We start from the raw sequence: 17,842 nt of genomic DNA, 5'->3' as shown, positions 1-17,842 counted from the left end.
AATTATGTCAATTATCAAGGAAGGCAGAACTAGTAGTTTTAACTGTAATGAAGCACATGAATTCTGGTACCAGACCAAGGCCCCCAGAACTCACCTTTTAAAAGTATGTAAAGAGACAAATTCTGCCAGGTAATTTACAGTGTTTGTACTGGAGCAGAGACCAAACGAGATGGCACAGTAGAAGAACTGAAGGAGTTGTGGGTACCACAGCCCAGGCACCATGGCTTCAGGAAGCCTGTAGTCCCATCTGTTCCATATGGCTTAAAAGCCTGCAGGGGTTAATACAGACTCAGAGAATCACAGAATCTAGTTCCTCCATGGAGACAAAACTACGGAAGTGACTGTCTGCTTGTGGATATTTTAAAGAAAAAAGAAAACATATGGCCCTCTGGAGCTATGCTTGCTTTTTCTCCAGCTGGTATGACACAGAGAACAGATAGCCTAGGCCTATAACTAAATGCAAAAGCTTTATTTCAAGGAGCAATTAGGGAACAATTTAGGGAACATGCTTCAATTTTAAAAGTTCTCAGATTAGCGAAGTGGAAACAAAAAAACTGAGAATGTTCATGTACACTAACTAATAAAACTGTTAAAAGCACAAAATATCTTAGCTGCATAAACCAGCAGTGTCTTACCTGTGTGAGGAATATTTCTGTGAACTATCAAAGACAACTTAGAATGAATAATTAAAACCAGCCTTTTCTCTCTCAGATGTTACTTTGTAATTCCACACATAGACTAGTAGTGAGCCAAAATTAAAACAGAAGAATGGGTTTAATTCAGAACGCTAGAAAGAAAGATGGGTAATTTAATTTATAAAATCAGAAATTTTATTTAAAAGTGTGACCCTGTGGATTAAAACCACATTTGTGATAAATAAAGTCAAGGGCAGATATGATGCACATCTTTAACTTCAAGTCTTGAAACATGCTGGTAAATGTTTCAGAGTACAAACTCATTCCTTAGTCTGGGCCCAAATGCAGAGCCAGCGTGTGCAAACAGCCCACCAAGTTCTGAACCCCAGTAGGAGTGCCTGTGGCTCATAGGGATCTGGAGTCATGCGCTCCCCAGGGATGGCAAGGCCAGGAGGGATCTTAAGAAGTCATCTAGTCCAACCTCTGCCAGAGGATGAACTGTGTCTAAAGCACTGCCAATGTTTAAAGTCTTATTTAACTTTTATATTAAAATTTAAGTGAATGATCTTATAATATTCTCAGAAAATGTATTGCAGGGCTTTGCATAGTTATCGCCAGGATTATTTTCTCCTAATGCTTAATCTGAAGGTAGGCAGTTACCTCTTGTTCTATGAACACAGAGTTTGGAGAACAAGGTTTGGGGTTGTTTTTTTACTGTCTTCTCTGCAATAGCTTTTTAAAAATGTCAATACTCCTTTAGTCCTTGCTCCTACAGACTAAACACACCAAATTCTTTCAATTTCTACATACAAAATAATCTTGTCTAGCACTCTCATCTTTCTTGTCTCTCTCCACTGGACTCTTTCCAGCTAGCCCCCAACCTCCCTGAAGTGTGATGCCTGAAACCAGATATAGTATTCCAGCTCAGACCTCATTAGACCTTATTAGGCCTAATTAGAGTAAAAGGTTATTTCATGTGAATTTAATGGGATATGCTTATTTATTCAGTCTAGCATGAAATATGCTTTTTCACAAAAACATGACATTATTGACCCTTGATTAATTTGCCATTCACTGGAATCCGCATGTCCTTTTCAACAGAATTGCCATAACTAGTTAGGTCTCCTCCATCCTCTTTCTGCTATTTACTTGAATTCAACACCTTATATTTGCCCTTACTAGAGCAAATCCTACTTATGTTACCTAATTTCAGCAACTAATTTAAATAACTTCTTGTTGTAATCTATTCCTCTGATACACTTTCAGGCTTTATAATCAATAATTACTTGTAAATGAGGTATCTATTGCATAATCCAATTTGTTTTATAAAGTATATAAATTAGCATAAAACTGACTTAAGTAAAGGCCTTCTTATTACATCTTCCTAGGTGAGAGGGAATTGTTAACAACAACCCTAGCACAGATAACTCTTGTAGATCCATTTAAACTATGCTTTCTACATTGACTATGAAAATGTCAAAAGCAGACTTTACCAAAAGCCCCTTTGGTAAAGTCTTTTGTGTCACTTTTCCAGCTTCTACGTTCACAAGTCAATTATTCTGTGTGAATCAAAACATTCTGTCACAGAAGAAACTGTTTGATAGGATTTATCTTTCATGGTATTTCCCCTTCTCTCTGAAATTGTGTATTAAAATAAAAGCATTCTTGAATTGAGAAAGATGTATAAAAACTATTTTTCCACAGAATAAACATATTTCAATTTGTGAAGATTTCCCTGTTTTTGCCATAAACCATGTTATCTTACACATCAAATAGATCGCAGGAATATGTAGTTGTCCTTATCCAATTTTATTTCCTTTAACAGAAATGCATACTTATTCCAGATACATTCCCTGGCTTTTATTCTTTTACAGACTTTGGTGAATTCTGGATCAGTCCAGTGGTGAATGGAAATTCTTTCCCCAGCTGTTACATTTTATTGCAAGCACTGCTGTCCTACACAGTCAGACAGAAGTAGTAGGTCTTTAAGTAGTCTATTTTTATGTACAGGTTATGCTACATAAATGATATAAAAGGCTAATGATGGACACATGTTGGACTAGGTTTTCCAAAGACACACTGATGCCACCACGCAAGGCAACTCTTCAAAGAGAAAGAGCCAGAATTCACAAACTTGATGGAAGTCTTGATACTAATCCATTAAATGTCACATATATTAATCTAAACCACGTAATTTCATTGGTCTGATCTTTAATATTGTACTTGATGTTACAAATAAATTAAAGCTTTAATATTTAATTTATAAAATTTTCCCATTTCAGTGTAAAATGAACAGTAGGTTTAAAGTAAAAAGAGTTTTGTGGAGGCAACAGCTTTCTTTAACTTCAACAAGATTATAATTTTATAAGAGTAGAGAAATGTGTAAACATAAATATTCATGATTTTCTTCTGTACACATCTGTGTAAATTCGTTGATATAAATATAATTTACTATAGAAACATTGTTTGTTTATGCTATACACAGTTCTATGCTGGCATCACGTACTAATTGATTAATCTTTCAAAGAGTGAGATTTATGCATTTTGCATTCTAATCCCCAGTATGTCCATTGCCAGCAGTGGACTTCATGCTCAGAGAATCAGACTCCCAGTGTCAGCAATCTAAAATTACACTTCAGAACAAGATTATAAATAATCAAAAATCAGTGTATTATTTTCATATCATAATCGCCAAATGCTTAAAGGCCATGATCCATGCCAACCAAAATCAATGACTGTTTTCCCATTGACTTAGCTGAAATTCACTTGCAGTTTCCAGCCCCTGTAGATTCTCACTTTAGTTTTGCAATTTTGTTACAGCACGAAGAGTTAAAAAGTACGTGGTATCAGAGTTTCAGAGTGAGAAGTAAAGCCTCCAAGTCTTTCTGGGCTTCTTTATCCTGAAAGAAACAGACAATCATGCATCAACTTAGATAGGATAAATCCCTTCATTAGCCTAATACTTGCCTATCCACATTTCTTTACTCACAACAGACATAACACAAAACTGCAACAGCCACAAAATATAAAGACTGCATAGTCAGTTAATTTATCAGTGAATACAAAAATAAAGTGAAAACAAGAGCCAGGTGGCAGCCCTCCCTTTACAGCTCTGTTAAAGCACTTAAAATGTTAGCCCACAAATAGCCTTCTCAGCAGACCAGTAAGCTTTTCAGCTTGGGATGTAACTTTTATTGGTGTACTTTACATAAAGTATTGCCTTCCCTTATACCTGACATAATCTGGCAACCCAACTGCGTGCAGTTTTTTCTAAACATATTTCTGTGATGTTTACGAATGATTTCTTATGAACCTAAGAAGAAAACATTGGGAAATGTAATTAATGACATAGGTTAGATTGTGGTTTCAGTGCATACAGCCATACCTACCTGTAATAGCCACCATGGACTGACTACACCCTCAATATCTTCCAGACCAGTGTTGGTGGGCTCTCTGCCTATGCTACTGGGCTCTGGGCAGAGTGGAGCCAACAGGGGAGCAACAGGGAAGTGATCTGTTGTGCTCAGAGCCAACACTATAGTTGCACCTCCTGAGGCAGAAGGGAAAGGCTTCTTTTAGGCCCAAGTGTTAAGTGCACAGTTTGCATGGGGCTTTAAACCAAACCCAGGCCACAGACTCTCTCACAGGTAACTAGTGACATATGTTTTGGCTATTCCATGTATGTTTGGAAAGGGGTACATGCATGTAAGTATATAATCACAGCACAAAAACTCCATTATTCTACTTATTTTTAAATGTCCCTGGATATAATCCACTTGCTTTAGTCACCACTGCAAAACTTCTAGCTTGCAAACTGCACCTTGGTTTAAAACATCATTTCTCAAAAGTCAGCACCTCATACCTGAAGGCTGGTAAGAGTCCAAACACCCAACACATGCACCCATGGGTACTTAACAGTGCAAGTGAAAAGTACCTGCACACCACAGATTTTATGCAAGTATTTCCAATCACAGGGACCAGTAGCGATAATGCCACAGGCAATTCTGAAAGAAAATACTGTAGACAGTCAATGAAGTAATCACTGAATTTCAGGATCACTTCATTATCCAATCAACCAAAGAGCTGGAACAAAATACAGGACATTTTAAAATATATTTTATGGGTGAAGAAATTCCTGCTTCTCTTTATTTTGGTTAGTTGTCTAAAATGTCATGGAAGAACAGAGAAGAATATTGAGATGATAGAAACCATATGCCAGACATGTCAAACTACATTATATTATTGGTCTGGATTAAGGCATTAATACATTAGCTGGACACTTCTCTTGGAGTCACTGCCTTACTCCCACTGGCAACAATAGGCTAAACTATCTGCCTAATCATTTATCAGAGGCCTTAAAAGGCACACACTGCAAAGCCAGCAAGCTCTTGCCAAAATAACTCTAACAGAAGGAAATGTCATGCTGAATTCAGCACCCCTTAAACTCCACGTCACTACTGGCTGCCTGGAGCACCAACCCATTGCTTTCAATAAAAATCGGAAATCTCTAAATTTGTATCAATATCTTGCTTAATTCAGGGAAAATAAACTCTTTTCTGTAGTGACTGTGGTCAACTTGTGAAAATGATTCTAAACTCTATTAAACAAAAAAGTAGAAAGACAGATATTGTCCCACGGTATTAAGAAATGGAAAAGTTTCATTTTATCTGGTTCTACTCTTTTGACACTTTTCTAAGCTGAAAATTGTAAAGACACTGGTTTTCTCATACCTGAATGATGTTTAGCATTTCATGGGATTCTTTACTCACTTTGTAGCGTTTAAAAAATGTATCTCCAAACAACTTTGTATAATTGTCTCTCTGTTTAGAAGTAAAGGATTGTATTGGGCAATGAGCTTTAAAAGTTGCAAAGGTCTCAAAAATATTGGGCAATCTTCCCTGAATCTTCCTCTGGGCTTAGGAAAAAGAATGGAACAAACCCATGACTGTTCTAAGAACTGTCTGGAGAAGAAACTGCAAACGTGCAAAGCGTTCTACCTCTGGTTTGCCAGTTCTAAACAAGACTACATCAGTAAAAGCAGGAATTATTATTGTTGCAAACTACTTAACTGGCTGAATTAATTGAGCCAGCAGCTTCCAGTCAATAAGAACTCATATGGCAAAAGCATGGAAAAAAATCAGTAATGGTATTAAAAACAAGGCTGAGAATGGTCAGTGAAGGGAACTATGATGTCACCTTTGAATAGAGTCCTTCCAGACCAAGAGGTGTGTCACGCTAAAAGGAGAGAGAAGCTAGGATTCTGTTCAGTGCACCAGGTTTAAGGGTGAAAACTTCATTAATGCCCAAAGCTTGACTGTTAATGGAAAGACAAAGCCATAAATCCTCTATTTGGCCAACTCTCTTCCTTGTTGATTTCTGGGTCTGTGGCTTTCTGTAAATGAACAGTAAGGTTGGCTTTTTTTTTTTTTTAATTATTTTTCAGACAGGCAGGCTCTGATCTCCCTTTAGAATGTGGCAGGCAGAGGAAGAGGTGCAAGTCGTAGGAGGAATGCAATATATTTGCGTCCGTTCCATTTGTTCACCCTAAGGCTTAGTTCAGCACTGACTGAATACGCCATTTTCAACCTTGACTTTCTACTGTCAAGGCTTGCATTTATTAAACACTTATATCATTTTCAGAGTTGAATAGGAGTTCAAAATGTTCTGCAAACTGCTACACAAAAGGTATTCAAATTACAGGGTCAGAGACTGTATTTTTCCTTCTTCCTATTTAGTTCCTTTTCTTTTATGTTTCATCATTCACAGGAGATATGCACATGAAAAAACAGACCTGGGAGGCTAGAGACTGAACAGGGGAAGAGAGGGAGTTGAAAAAAGTGCAAGAAGGAAGACAGAGCTGGTGGGAAAAAGAGAATGTTAGCTTAACTGGAAGTAGTCCACATTTTGACAGTTCATTTCTGCTGAAAAAAATTTACCGATAAATACATATACACACAGACTTACACATATAAATGTGCATGTAAAAATTAAATGGCAATTAAAGCAAAGACAGAAAGATAATGATTTTACATCTCTGACAATTATTTCCTTATGCACTAAACACACTCAACCCAGGCACTGCACATGTGTGCACTTGTTGACAAAGTCCCAACTGTCAACAGAGAAAGATACACCCCCATGACCATAACCAAAATGGTTACACCAGCCAACAAAAACATAATTGTGTGCAACCACTGCCAAATCCCAAGCTGACATGCATCCTGTAGGGTTTCATTGAAGTCAGCGGGGCAGATTGGTATATTAAACGAGCTGAGCTGCAAGGGTGGTCCAAAGCTGTACTCTGATACGCAGTAACAGCAATGAGGTGCTGAGAGACACTCCTGCTTTCGGGTACAGCTGTATCATTCCCTTGCAGCTCCAGGAGAAATCCTGGACTGTAACAGAAGAGACTCCCACACATGCACAAGGATTGTCAGTTAGAGAACAAAAGCTCTTGTGGACAATATAAATCACACAAAGCTAAACACTATCCCTCCTCAGGTTCATGATCAACTCTCATAGATGATGTGACTGTAGTGGGCACTAAAAATTGCATAATACCATTTTTTCCCCTTAGATATTTCGATACACAATGCAATCACCCACTTGCCAGTTTCTATATGACTGCTGTATGTCACAAGTTAGGGCATTTTATTTTCTTTCACATTTTTAGTATCTGCCTCTGGGGATTAACTGTGACTTCTCAAGGCCTTTAGGATTAAGGCAAGTACATCTTTAAAATATGTAGCTGATAATAATTACACATTTTTGGAAATTAATTCAAGTAGAGGGAAAAAATACCCTTTAACACCCAGAAGTCTGTGAATAAACAGTTCAGTTAGTCCAAGGACTGCTGTTGAAAAATTAGAAAACAGCAGAATACAATCTAGAATAATAAACAGCCATGTAAAATTTTTATCCACTAGTTCTTTTCTAATTTAAAAGACTAAGTTTCACCTATAATCTGGCTTTCTTTTACTACTGTACACAATGTGGAGCTTTTGGTGTTCAAGACATTCCCCTCCTTCTCTTTCTGTCTGGCTGCTGCCCCTACCATGATGGGACCTACAACTTTTCTTTCTGCACAGTTATTGCTGAAAGAGCTTGAACACAATCACACCCAGGTACAGTCCCTTCAGAAAGATGCCTGTCGAGGCTTTCCTTCACCCTGCATATCCAAGACCATATATTTCAAGATCCTAGAGGCATAATTTGGCCCAGCTACACTACAAAAATTAAAAATAGGTTTTTGCAATCCTGCAGTGCACCACCACCTCTGTGAACATTTCTCCCACTCTGCTCCTGCATCATGCCCCTGCCCACATGCCAGCAGAGGAGATAACACTCCGCACCTTGAGGAATCATCAGCTGATCAGTCTTGCTGGACCAAGAGCTATGCTAAACCTGTGTTACCTTTGACAGGATGTTGAAATGAATGCTTTGTGATAGACAGTTTAATCACAAATATGATAAGCTTGGTATTTATCAGGATAGACTTTATCCTTATGTATGAAACTATGACACCACAAAAAATATCTTCATCACTTTTTGGAATTGTTTTTGGAGGGAGACAGTGCAAACAAACCTTTTGGCAAAGCTTCAAAAACTTGCAGATAGAAAATTGGTCTAATCACTAAGGTAGAGAAATATAGACTGTATTATCTGAAGTGCAAATACAGGCAGTTTCAAATTCTTTTAGCAACTCTTTATCAAATGTCTCATTTTCCCCCAGCATTTTACAGATTAAAATCTGATCTCTTTCTAATGAGATTTTAAAAAGTGTATTCCCTGAGCTTGAAGCACCCACACTGAGAGCATACAAAACCACTAATCAAGGAATATTTTTTAAGTATATTCAAAAGATATTTTATTTTTTGGTTGGTGGTAGCTGTCAGAAAATTCTTGTTCAACTCCACGAACAGTATTAGAAGGAAAACAATAGCTTAGAATTTAAAAAGAACACAAATTTGACACTTCCATTATTTTGCAATTGAAACACCATCGACTTTTGCTGGCCATTTGGAAAACGAATGTGCATAAAATATAAAGCAACAAGTATGCTCTGAAAAGAATGGCTTTTTGTATTAAGAAGAAGATGTTGAGAAAAGAAAATGTTCTGTTTGAAGAGCAAACAAAAACATTTTTATAAGGTCAAACCATATTATTCACATAGTTTCAATCGGTAGTTTTTTCACAAACAAGTCATAATTTATACCCTTCACTTTAAAAGCAAAATAAAATTACTTTTTTCTCCTCAAAAACTTACTTAGAAGGACAGATTAGCACAGCAGCTTCAAATGATATCTGTTGGAAATATCACAGCAAGGACTGCTACATATGGTGGCGAGAGTAGTATTTCTTGAAAAGTCTTGAAAATCCAGATATACAAATGGTCTGTTGTAATAGGAACAGCTGATGGGTGCTGAAGTTTATACTCTGACCTCCCTTCTATCCCCCTGTGACTCCTACTCTTTTCCTTACCTACAATATTAAAAATAAAATTAATAACCAGGGAGATTATGGTGATGTAAAAAAAAGTGTAAGAAAATCGTATGGGCATGATTTCTCCTCAGCAGCTGCAATCCTGTGTAAACATTCAGCCATTGTTCCTGCCTATTATTACATTTACCTCCTCTTCCACATGAGTTTCAGATGTCACTAAGGCTGAAGGTAGAGTCTTTAACAAGTCTCTGCTTCCTGCCATTCTACACCTGTAAGAAGTGAATGCCATAATGACCAATTTCTGTAACATCTAAATCTCTCTCAGTTATTTCAACTCTGAATTGCCATAATTTTTACTTGCTAGGAAGAACCAAGTGTTTTAAATCACCAATAATTTTGTAAAAGACAGTCTAAGCTTCAAGGAAGTTTTTATCTGCATTTTAAGTAAGACTTTCAGTAACTCTCAGTGCAAATAGATTTCCTTTGCATTTTTCCTGCTTTGCTGTCTTCGTCTCTTCCAAGACTACACTTTTTGTAAGGTAACTGTTGCTTTATAGATTCATTTTCAAAAAAGTATCATAGAGACCAGAACCCTGAGATTTTAACCTCTTTCTCTGCTAGGCTGTTAATTCCTTTGCGGTGAGCTTACTGGTCCTACAAGCACAGAGTTCACTCTCATACCCATGCTCGTCACCAGATGCAAGAAAAAATTTCTTGATTATTATACTTCATAATCCTACATTGAGACTTGAATTTTTGTCAAGTTCCAGCCTTGAAAGTACCCAACAATCTTTGTTATAAACAAGAAATTAGTGTCTTATTCCCCTTACAAGCAAAGCACCATGTGTTTAACCACGCGCACACACACGCACACGTGTTTTGCCTTCCTATATGCAAGACAGACACTTGTGTTTTTAAAATTAAATTTCATTTTTGTCTTCAAATTTAAAAAAAGCAATCTTGTTCCATCTCAGTAGTCTATCACATCTGGTTTCAACAGCCCTTCATATAGTCACACTCACCAAGGCTTTGAGCACACTACAAAGTAACGTGTCTCAGTAAGGGTAACACAACATCCACTAGATGAACAGAACAGCTGTGAGGCACTTCACAATAACTCACAGCAGCCCTGAACATTAGGTTCTCTTTTACTGAAGGGGCAAATATTTCCCAGGACCCTGAGGTTATCCACCTGGGTAGCAACCAGAGAAAAACTGGACAATTTAATGTCCCATGCACCTCCAGCAGTGAAGCACCACTCTACAGTGTGACAGTATTTATGGCCAAGGAAGAACTGTATGATTCATTGGAGGTTTTTGTTTAGAGTAGAGAGGATAGAAAAAGGTCTCTTAAGTTGCACTGTAACACCAGTTTTGTTTTTCCAGATGTAATTTTCACCAAAACTCACATATTTCCTTTTAAAATAAAAATAATGCATAGACTGTTAGGTTAAAAATGTGCCAAACTATTTTTAAAACCTGTCTTAATTTTAAAAATCATCCTGTAATTCTTAACTTACAGGACTTACAGGAGTTGTTCAATAAGAACTTGTTTTTTCTTTTACAATTTCTGTGGAAACCTTTTTAAGACTCATAAAAGGGTTGAAACTGGCCATCTGATTTTTTTTCTTTAACAAGAATTAGCTATGTTTGGAAGCCCCTTTACCCCTTGAACTAAAACATATTCTGTAAGTAGTAGGACAGATGCACAGAAGGGATATTTGGATGCGATACAACATTCAAGTCAAAAATAATATCACTTAACTCAAAATGTTACACAAAATGAATCCTAGAGAAAGGGTCAAAGAAGTGTCCTGAGTTACAGCAGCTGAGAATTTGACCTGAGGATTAAAATGAGCTATAGGCTACTTTACTGGTGCCAAGCACCTCTGGTTCCCTGAAGTCACTGGAAACTGTGGATGCTCAGAAGCAATATAAAGTAAACCACTGTCTATGATTATTTTTCTGCAGGATGATTTGTATCATGAAATACTATACATTTCCTCAATGTGGCACCTTTCCAGCAGCTTTGTCTCTCAGTCTGCTCCTGATTTTATGCCTTTATACAAATACATGTTTCTTAATAGGAGCCAACATTTAAAAACAATAAAGGAATTCCCCTGCTTGAAGAAAGAGAGAAAACTCACATGATTACACTTGGGAATGATGGGTTTCACATGACTCTGACAACATACCATGCTGCTGACCATCTTGAGATCCTGTGCTGTGGCAAACTGAAAGAAATCCTCTGACTGCTGCTGACCTGTGCTTTTTGTTTCACACCACGAACCTCATCTTCTACAAGGCTGCAGTCAATTCAGGCACTTTATCAGCATCCATTTATTACTGTCTCCCTAATGCCTCCTTAGTCTTATTACAATCTCTTCCCTCCCTTAAACTAATCTGAATAAATGTTATTTCTACGTACAGCTCCAAGCCCTGAACCACTTCATTTCCAACATGATTTTCCAAAAATCACTAACAGTCCTTCTCTAACACAATAACCAAAACAACATGTAATACTTGAATTCAGATGGGATCTGAGGCAACAGCATCAGCAGACTTTGTGTTCCAGATCTTCATATCACAGTAATTCCTTTCAGTGTGCACTTGGTTTTACCCTGTGCTGACTGCTTGGTTGGTTTTTTTAAATCAAATTACTTACTATTGTCCTAATGCCATATTTTTCTGGACTCTTTTTTCTAAACCTCACTCAAAACACATCACAAGTAAACAAGATAAAGGAGACAAATCTGTGATATCTATAGAATTAGTCAAAACAGAAGAGGTCAAATCATCTTGTCTTCTTCAGACTGACAAAAGATTTTTGGGGCCCAGTTGACGCTCTTCCTTCTGTTCACAAACCAGTATCATTCTTACTCTCATCACCATCGTTGCTTGCCAGAATACATACACCTACCCCTCAGACTGCTCCTGAATTCCTGCTCTCACCTCAGGGTTACCCCTCCTTCTCAGGTCTGCTAACACTTCAGAAATGTGATGGGGTATTAAACAGGCAATTTATAGCAGTCTTTCCTATGTTCCATAATAGGCAAGCTGAAGGTATATTTTAACAGTAAGTAAATAATAAAGCAGAGTTAAAATATTGCTTCTGTCATATCTGTACCAATACATATTTAAAGAAACACTGAACTTAAGCAATGATTACTTAATTTATGATTGGTACATACTATAACCTGGGCCAAAAAATAAGGCCACCCAGGAGCAGAGGCTGGTGAGGCATGCAGTGGTCTTTCTTCTCAGCAGGAACACTTGACATAAACATGTTAGTGCTCCACACACAGCATTTATTGTCAATCAAGTTACAGAGCTATTTAATGGTCTTTAACTTCAAAGAATTAAATGGGATAGGGCCAATTTGTCTCTGAGATCACCTCTCTGTACCACATCTGCTGTGCTCAAAGGGGGTCCCTTAGGCTGACAAAGCTCAGGTTTGAACTTGTCACACTCTAGGATGGTAAGATGTTTCCAATCATAGGTTAGTCATTATGGAACTTGCTTCAGAGATCAGACAGAGTGAACCTTCTTGCCATGACTTGGTTTATATTTGAGAAATTAAATAACTTAAAATCTCTCAAATATTGGTAGAAATATTGTGTTCACATACATAAAAACACTCTGAAGGGCCTAAAGAGGAATCTAATAATCTCTTAGAACAACCTATGTTCCAGCAGATGTAACTGGAAGAACTGTGTCTCTTAACTGCACAGTGGTTGAAGACAAAGGTTACCTTGAATAACTCATCTTCCTCCGCTGCAGCCAACATACTGCCCTTGACAAGAATCACAAACCACGGCTTTCAGGAGCAGAGATAGAGACTGTGAGGCAAAAATCCAGAATGCTTTCAACTCAGAAAAATGTAGGTCTGAGGCAAAATTTCAGCACAGCTATAGAGTGACACACGCAACTCCTTATGCTTGAGATGGTCTAATGAAGTGGGTTGAATTACAAAGAGTGCAATTCAGTTTCTGATACAGACAAGTCCCTGACAGTTCCCTAAACAAAGATTTTTTTTAAAGCTGTTGATACAGACAACTGTAATGAGACAACCTAGAGTGGAGGAAAAAGGAAGGTTCTGTATTCAGAGGAAAAACTGAAACATTATGTTATTACCGACAGTGCAGTAATGGATGCCAAAGACAAGAGAGCAGTCACAAGGGAATAAGTTATCACTCTCAATACCCACCTCATTAGTAACTGAGAGAATTGACAGTGCAGAATCACAGTACTTCAGTGCATTGTTTTTCTGGCCAAGATCTTTATAGCACTGAGAAGAAAAAACATTTTGTTTCCAATCAGACCACTGTAGGAATACCAGAGTCTACAAATCATTATTTTTAAAAGAACTTGGTTACCTTTGCCAAATACACATAATTGCATTTGGAATATCCTGGATGCATTTCTTCTGCCTAGATAATAAAAAACAGGAAAGAAAATAGACTTAAAACTTGTGTGATGGGATTTATGTGGTCTGCTAACATTTTTAGTAATGCACTACACTTCCTCAAACATCAGACAGAATCATCCCTACTGTGTGTAATGCAATCTGTTTAGCAATTCAAAAAAAACATCAAGAAAACAAGAAAACCCCAAACTCAAACCCTAGACCAGGCACAATAGATGCTGACATTGAACACATAAAAATGTTCTGTACTCCTTGCTTTCCTCTCTCCCAAGCGCTCTGTAAAGACATCAGGTCATTCTGTACAAGATCTATCAGACACATGCACTTTTCTGAATGACACTGCTCTCTCTAGATTATTAATAATTATTTCCTCGTCAAAGAAATTAGAAAGCAACCAACCATTCACACTTTGCATAACAAGTAACAAACTGGGTTAATCAACTTTACAATTATTTCTCTTCCACAGACCCGTATCATCTAGTTCTGGGTACACATTTCTTTTCACACTACCACCTTCTGAAAAGTTCAGGTTGTTAAAAAAGTTCAAGAATGTCTTCCTTTTAAAATACACCAAGGACATAGAAGCTTGCAAGATGAGTAAAAACCTTACCAACTATCTACTAGCCAAGAAGCAGTTTTAATAAACAAACAGCTTCTGGAGAGAAAAATTACATCAGTGAAATTTATAGTAGCTGTGATCCTTGGACCAAAACAATGCTGCTTTCACCACAACCATGTAGAATCAAGCAATTGAAAAAGAAACCCAAACAGTTGTCTTTTAGACAGTAATTTAATTTTTGTTGCAGAAGATGACTTAAAACCACAGTCACTCTGCAGCCCACCACAAAATTCCCTGAAGCTAAAGTAAATGTTTCAAATTATTCCTACCACTTTTGGAATGTGACCTTAAAGATAAAATCTCTTAAACTGGGAAGATGGCAATGTATTGTATCGTCCAAAATTCAGGAAACCATTCCATCTTTAAATAGACTAAGAACAGAGAAAACAAGCACTGCTGAAAGTGACCAAAATATGCCTGTCCAATCCTTTGAGAAACTTTCTGAAAGTCATTGTAAGCATGGAAGTTTATGCTTTGAATTCAGTCAAGTGAAAAACTTGTACACTTTTCAGCTCCAGAAGTAGAACTGATTCCCATAGAAGACATTGAAAGATAGATTTATTTTATTCATGTGGTGTTTTCTCATCACTGTGTGTTCAAGTAGAATGCCCAGGAACATGGACCTGTATGACACAGCCTTCTTTTCTAATTCACTACAAAGGTAATTTCATCTCCACAAATAAGAAATGCTTCTACTGAAATTCAACAAAAAAAAAGCTTCAGATCAGAAAAAGAAAAGCATCACAATGTTTAAGTTTTCCTTGTCCATGTTAACCCTCCTACAGAAATGGGCAAATCATCAATTATCACTATGATTAATTTGTTTCAATGGCATATATAACTAATCTATATCCATCTCACATTATATTCAGTAACTATTAATCATGTCAAGTAATTAAAGAATCCTCAAGACAAAAGAAAGAAAAGAAAGGTGCTAGCCAGTCATCTCCAAACTAATTTTAAAACAGAAAAGAAAAAATATTTTATTAGAGAGCTCAGTGGTGTTTAGAAGAGCCCTGGATTTATAGCTACTGAACACGGTCTGTTCGACAGACTTCTTGACAAGAGTCACATACAGCAGCTGGTAAACAGCCACATAGGAAAACCATTGACTAGGACGTACCTTAAGGAAATTCTGCAGTGCTTCTTCTACTGTTGAAGTTGGTGGAGTCCCAAAGAGAGCAGTAGCTACCTTCTTTTCAATCCAAGACAACTGAGCTACCTGCAATAAAAAAATTAAATTAAAAAGTCAGATGTCTTCAGGGCTGCCTCTCAGTTTTACAGTAAATACCGTCTTATGTACTATACTACTTGCATGATGTATTTTGCAAAAGAACCTGTAAAGGAATGCTTTATACTGCCAACTTGCCAGCTAAAAGCAGTCTTTTGGATTTTGGATTCTGTTAACAGGAAAATGTGCACATACGACAAAATACCAAGATCCTTGATACAAGATTATTCCCATATAAAAAGCTTAAACTACATTTTAGGTTTCATAAGACCTAGCCTGTTTTTAAAACTGAAGGTTAGAAACAGTGCTTGAAACTTGTTAAGGTTTTCAAGAGAAAGCTTAGCATGACAGTCTATGTACTTGACAACTTTTCAACATTATGAACAGCTGTTGCTACAGTAAAAACGTAAGTGCTTTTGGTGCTGGTATAACGAGTTCATTTATTACACAGAAGCTGGTGACAGCCACTGTTAAAAAAATAGGCTTCATTTTTTCCTCTTCAAATCTGACAAATAATGCTTGCCCAAGACCTCTTCTCATTTCAGCAAGATGGACGGCTGAGAAAGGACTTTAGGGAACTGTCATATTCCCACACAACGCACATGACTTCTTCCCTTACATATACACCTGACAGAAACTGCTCTGGTTACTGCCATAAGGTACTTGGCTACATCACCCCAGCATGGCAAAACACATCTCACATCTATAACAAAGGGTGGAGTTGCTAGGAAATGCAATGTAAGAGCAGAGCCTGTTTAAATGGAGAAGTGAAGCCACTTTCCTTTGGCCACTTTTACCACATCTGTAAAGAAAAATCAGGACTTTTTTCCTTTCCATAAGTATTTGAACCACTGCACTGATGGCTCCTGTCACAGAGTACAACTGAGTTGAAAAATGGGAAAAAAACGAGGTTCTGTATTTTCTAGCCTGATCTGTGCAGAGGCAACACAGAGAAGAGATATACACAGGAAAAGAAAGAGAGCCTTTCATCAGAGACCTGGAGATGAAATACGAGTCACATATGGACATCTCTTTTCAGAAAGAGCTGCAACTCAAATAACAGAGTTCAGCCTTGAAGTCAAGTTGGTCCTACTGCTGTAAAAATTAAAATGGTTTTGGATAGTTTTAGATTATTCCTGCCTCATTCCCTGGCTTCCCAATATCTGCAGGGCTGTTGCTGTTCCCCCTACCTTCTCCACCTAAATCCAGCAATTATCCAGTAGATGTCAGTTAATAATTGTAAAATATAAGAATCCACCCACACAGAATTATCCACAGCCATCACTCAGAATGCTTCTCTTTTGAATAGACACCAAGCTCTATGTATTTCTTGTTGCAAACTGCCCTAAAAATACCATTGCAAGAAATACAGGTCAGCATGCAACAGGAAAATTCATAGGACCATGTTTTCTAATCTGGTCCCAATGTCTCTAGCTGCATAAGAGCAACACTGCTTGGAGAAACAATATGAAGAAAATAAAGCTTTTACTTTCATTCTCTCTCACATGTCCCAACTTCAAGCTTCTTCTAAGGAAATAAAGTATTTTTTACAAAAGCTCTCCAGCAATCCTAGAGTTCTTACTCACTGAAGCAACAAGGTATTTATCTCTGCAGTGCTTTCACACTGAGTTACAAACTTCAGCATACTGCCTTAAAACTTCAAATTATAGCTATGTATATAATTTCTTTCCACATTTCATTTCCCTCGCTGTTACATAGTTTCTAGGACATATTCTGCAAGAGTCATTAAAAGCATTTTTGCAAAAGTGCTGTTTTCTTCATGCTAATCTCCCGATGCAGTGTTCTTTCTTCTTTTGGAAGAGAAAGAGGCTTTCTATATTTCTAGGTCCACCACATCAACACAGAGGTAGCTTACAGAGTGAGGAAGAGAGGAGAAAAAAAAAATAAAGGGAATGGATATGCTTACACTGTTCTCTGCGGGACCACACAACACCCCGGAGATACACAGATACAATTACCATACTCATGTCTGCTGTTATGCAACAGTGAGGAAACAAAATTGCAGTTTTTCCATGTGGAGTTATAATTAGCTATTGAAAACACAAGTTCTTCCTGGCAGTTGTTTTATTTTCTTGTGAGATTTAATCAGAACTGATTTACTGAGGTTTTAGTCTTTATTTTGTCTGGCATGGGTGCTGCTTTGCCCTATTCAAACTTTTAAAAAGCCCAAACATACATGCATTTGGCCATTTTTATTTTACAAATCTCACCAAGATAAAACAATGTTAAAAGTGAAATGCATGTAAGCACATTTCACAGAAAACCACTTGCACTGAAAGAGGTTGTAGGGAGGTGGAGGTCACTCTCTTCTCCCAGGTAACAAGTGATGGGACCAGAGCAAAGGGCCTCAAGTTGCACCAGGGCAGGTTTAGACTGGATATTAGAAAAAATCCCTTCACTGAAAGAATAGTCAGGGATTGGAACAGGTTGCTCAGGGAAGTGGTATAATGGCTATCCCTGGAAGTGTCC

General features: G+C 37.4%; 1 protein-coding gene across 3 annotated transcripts in view; it reads right to left on the bottom strand.

Annotated features, from left to right (window-relative positions):
• Nucleotides 1–2,423: 2,423 nt before the first annotated feature.
• RMDN2 (regulator of microtubule dynamics 2) overlaps nucleotides 2,424–17,842 on the bottom strand; it is a 45,429-nt gene continuing 30,010 nt past the window's right edge. For 2 of the 3 annotated variants that reach the window (XM_018085300.2, XM_018085299.1), the window contains exons 8-11: nucleotides 15,245–15,343; nucleotides 13,453–13,506; nucleotides 13,284–13,364; nucleotides 12,827–12,915 (exon numbers count right to left, since the gene is read on the bottom strand). In XM_018085300.2, coding sequence (XP_017940789.1) covers nucleotides 12,838–12,915; nucleotides 13,284–13,364; nucleotides 13,453–13,506; nucleotides 15,245–15,343 — 312 coding nt within the window. In that variant the 3' untranslated portion in view covers nucleotides 12,827–12,837. Of the gene's footprint in view, nucleotides 3,536–12,826; nucleotides 12,916–13,283; nucleotides 13,365–13,452; nucleotides 13,507–15,244; nucleotides 15,344–17,842 lie in introns of those variants that run through there. The other variant, XM_018085301.1, reaches the window with a different exon arrangement.

This window comes from Manacus vitellinus, unplaced genomic scaffold (genome assembly GCF_001715985.3).
Source record: "Manacus vitellinus isolate BGI_N305 unplaced genomic scaffold, ASM171598v3 scaffold_8_pilon, whole genome shotgun sequence".
NCBI classification, from domain to species: Eukaryota; Metazoa; Chordata; class Aves; order Passeriformes; family Pipridae; genus Manacus; species Manacus vitellinus.
The sequence above is the reverse complement of the archived record's forward strand: the minus strand, read 5'-3'. Positions and strand labels throughout refer to the sequence as shown.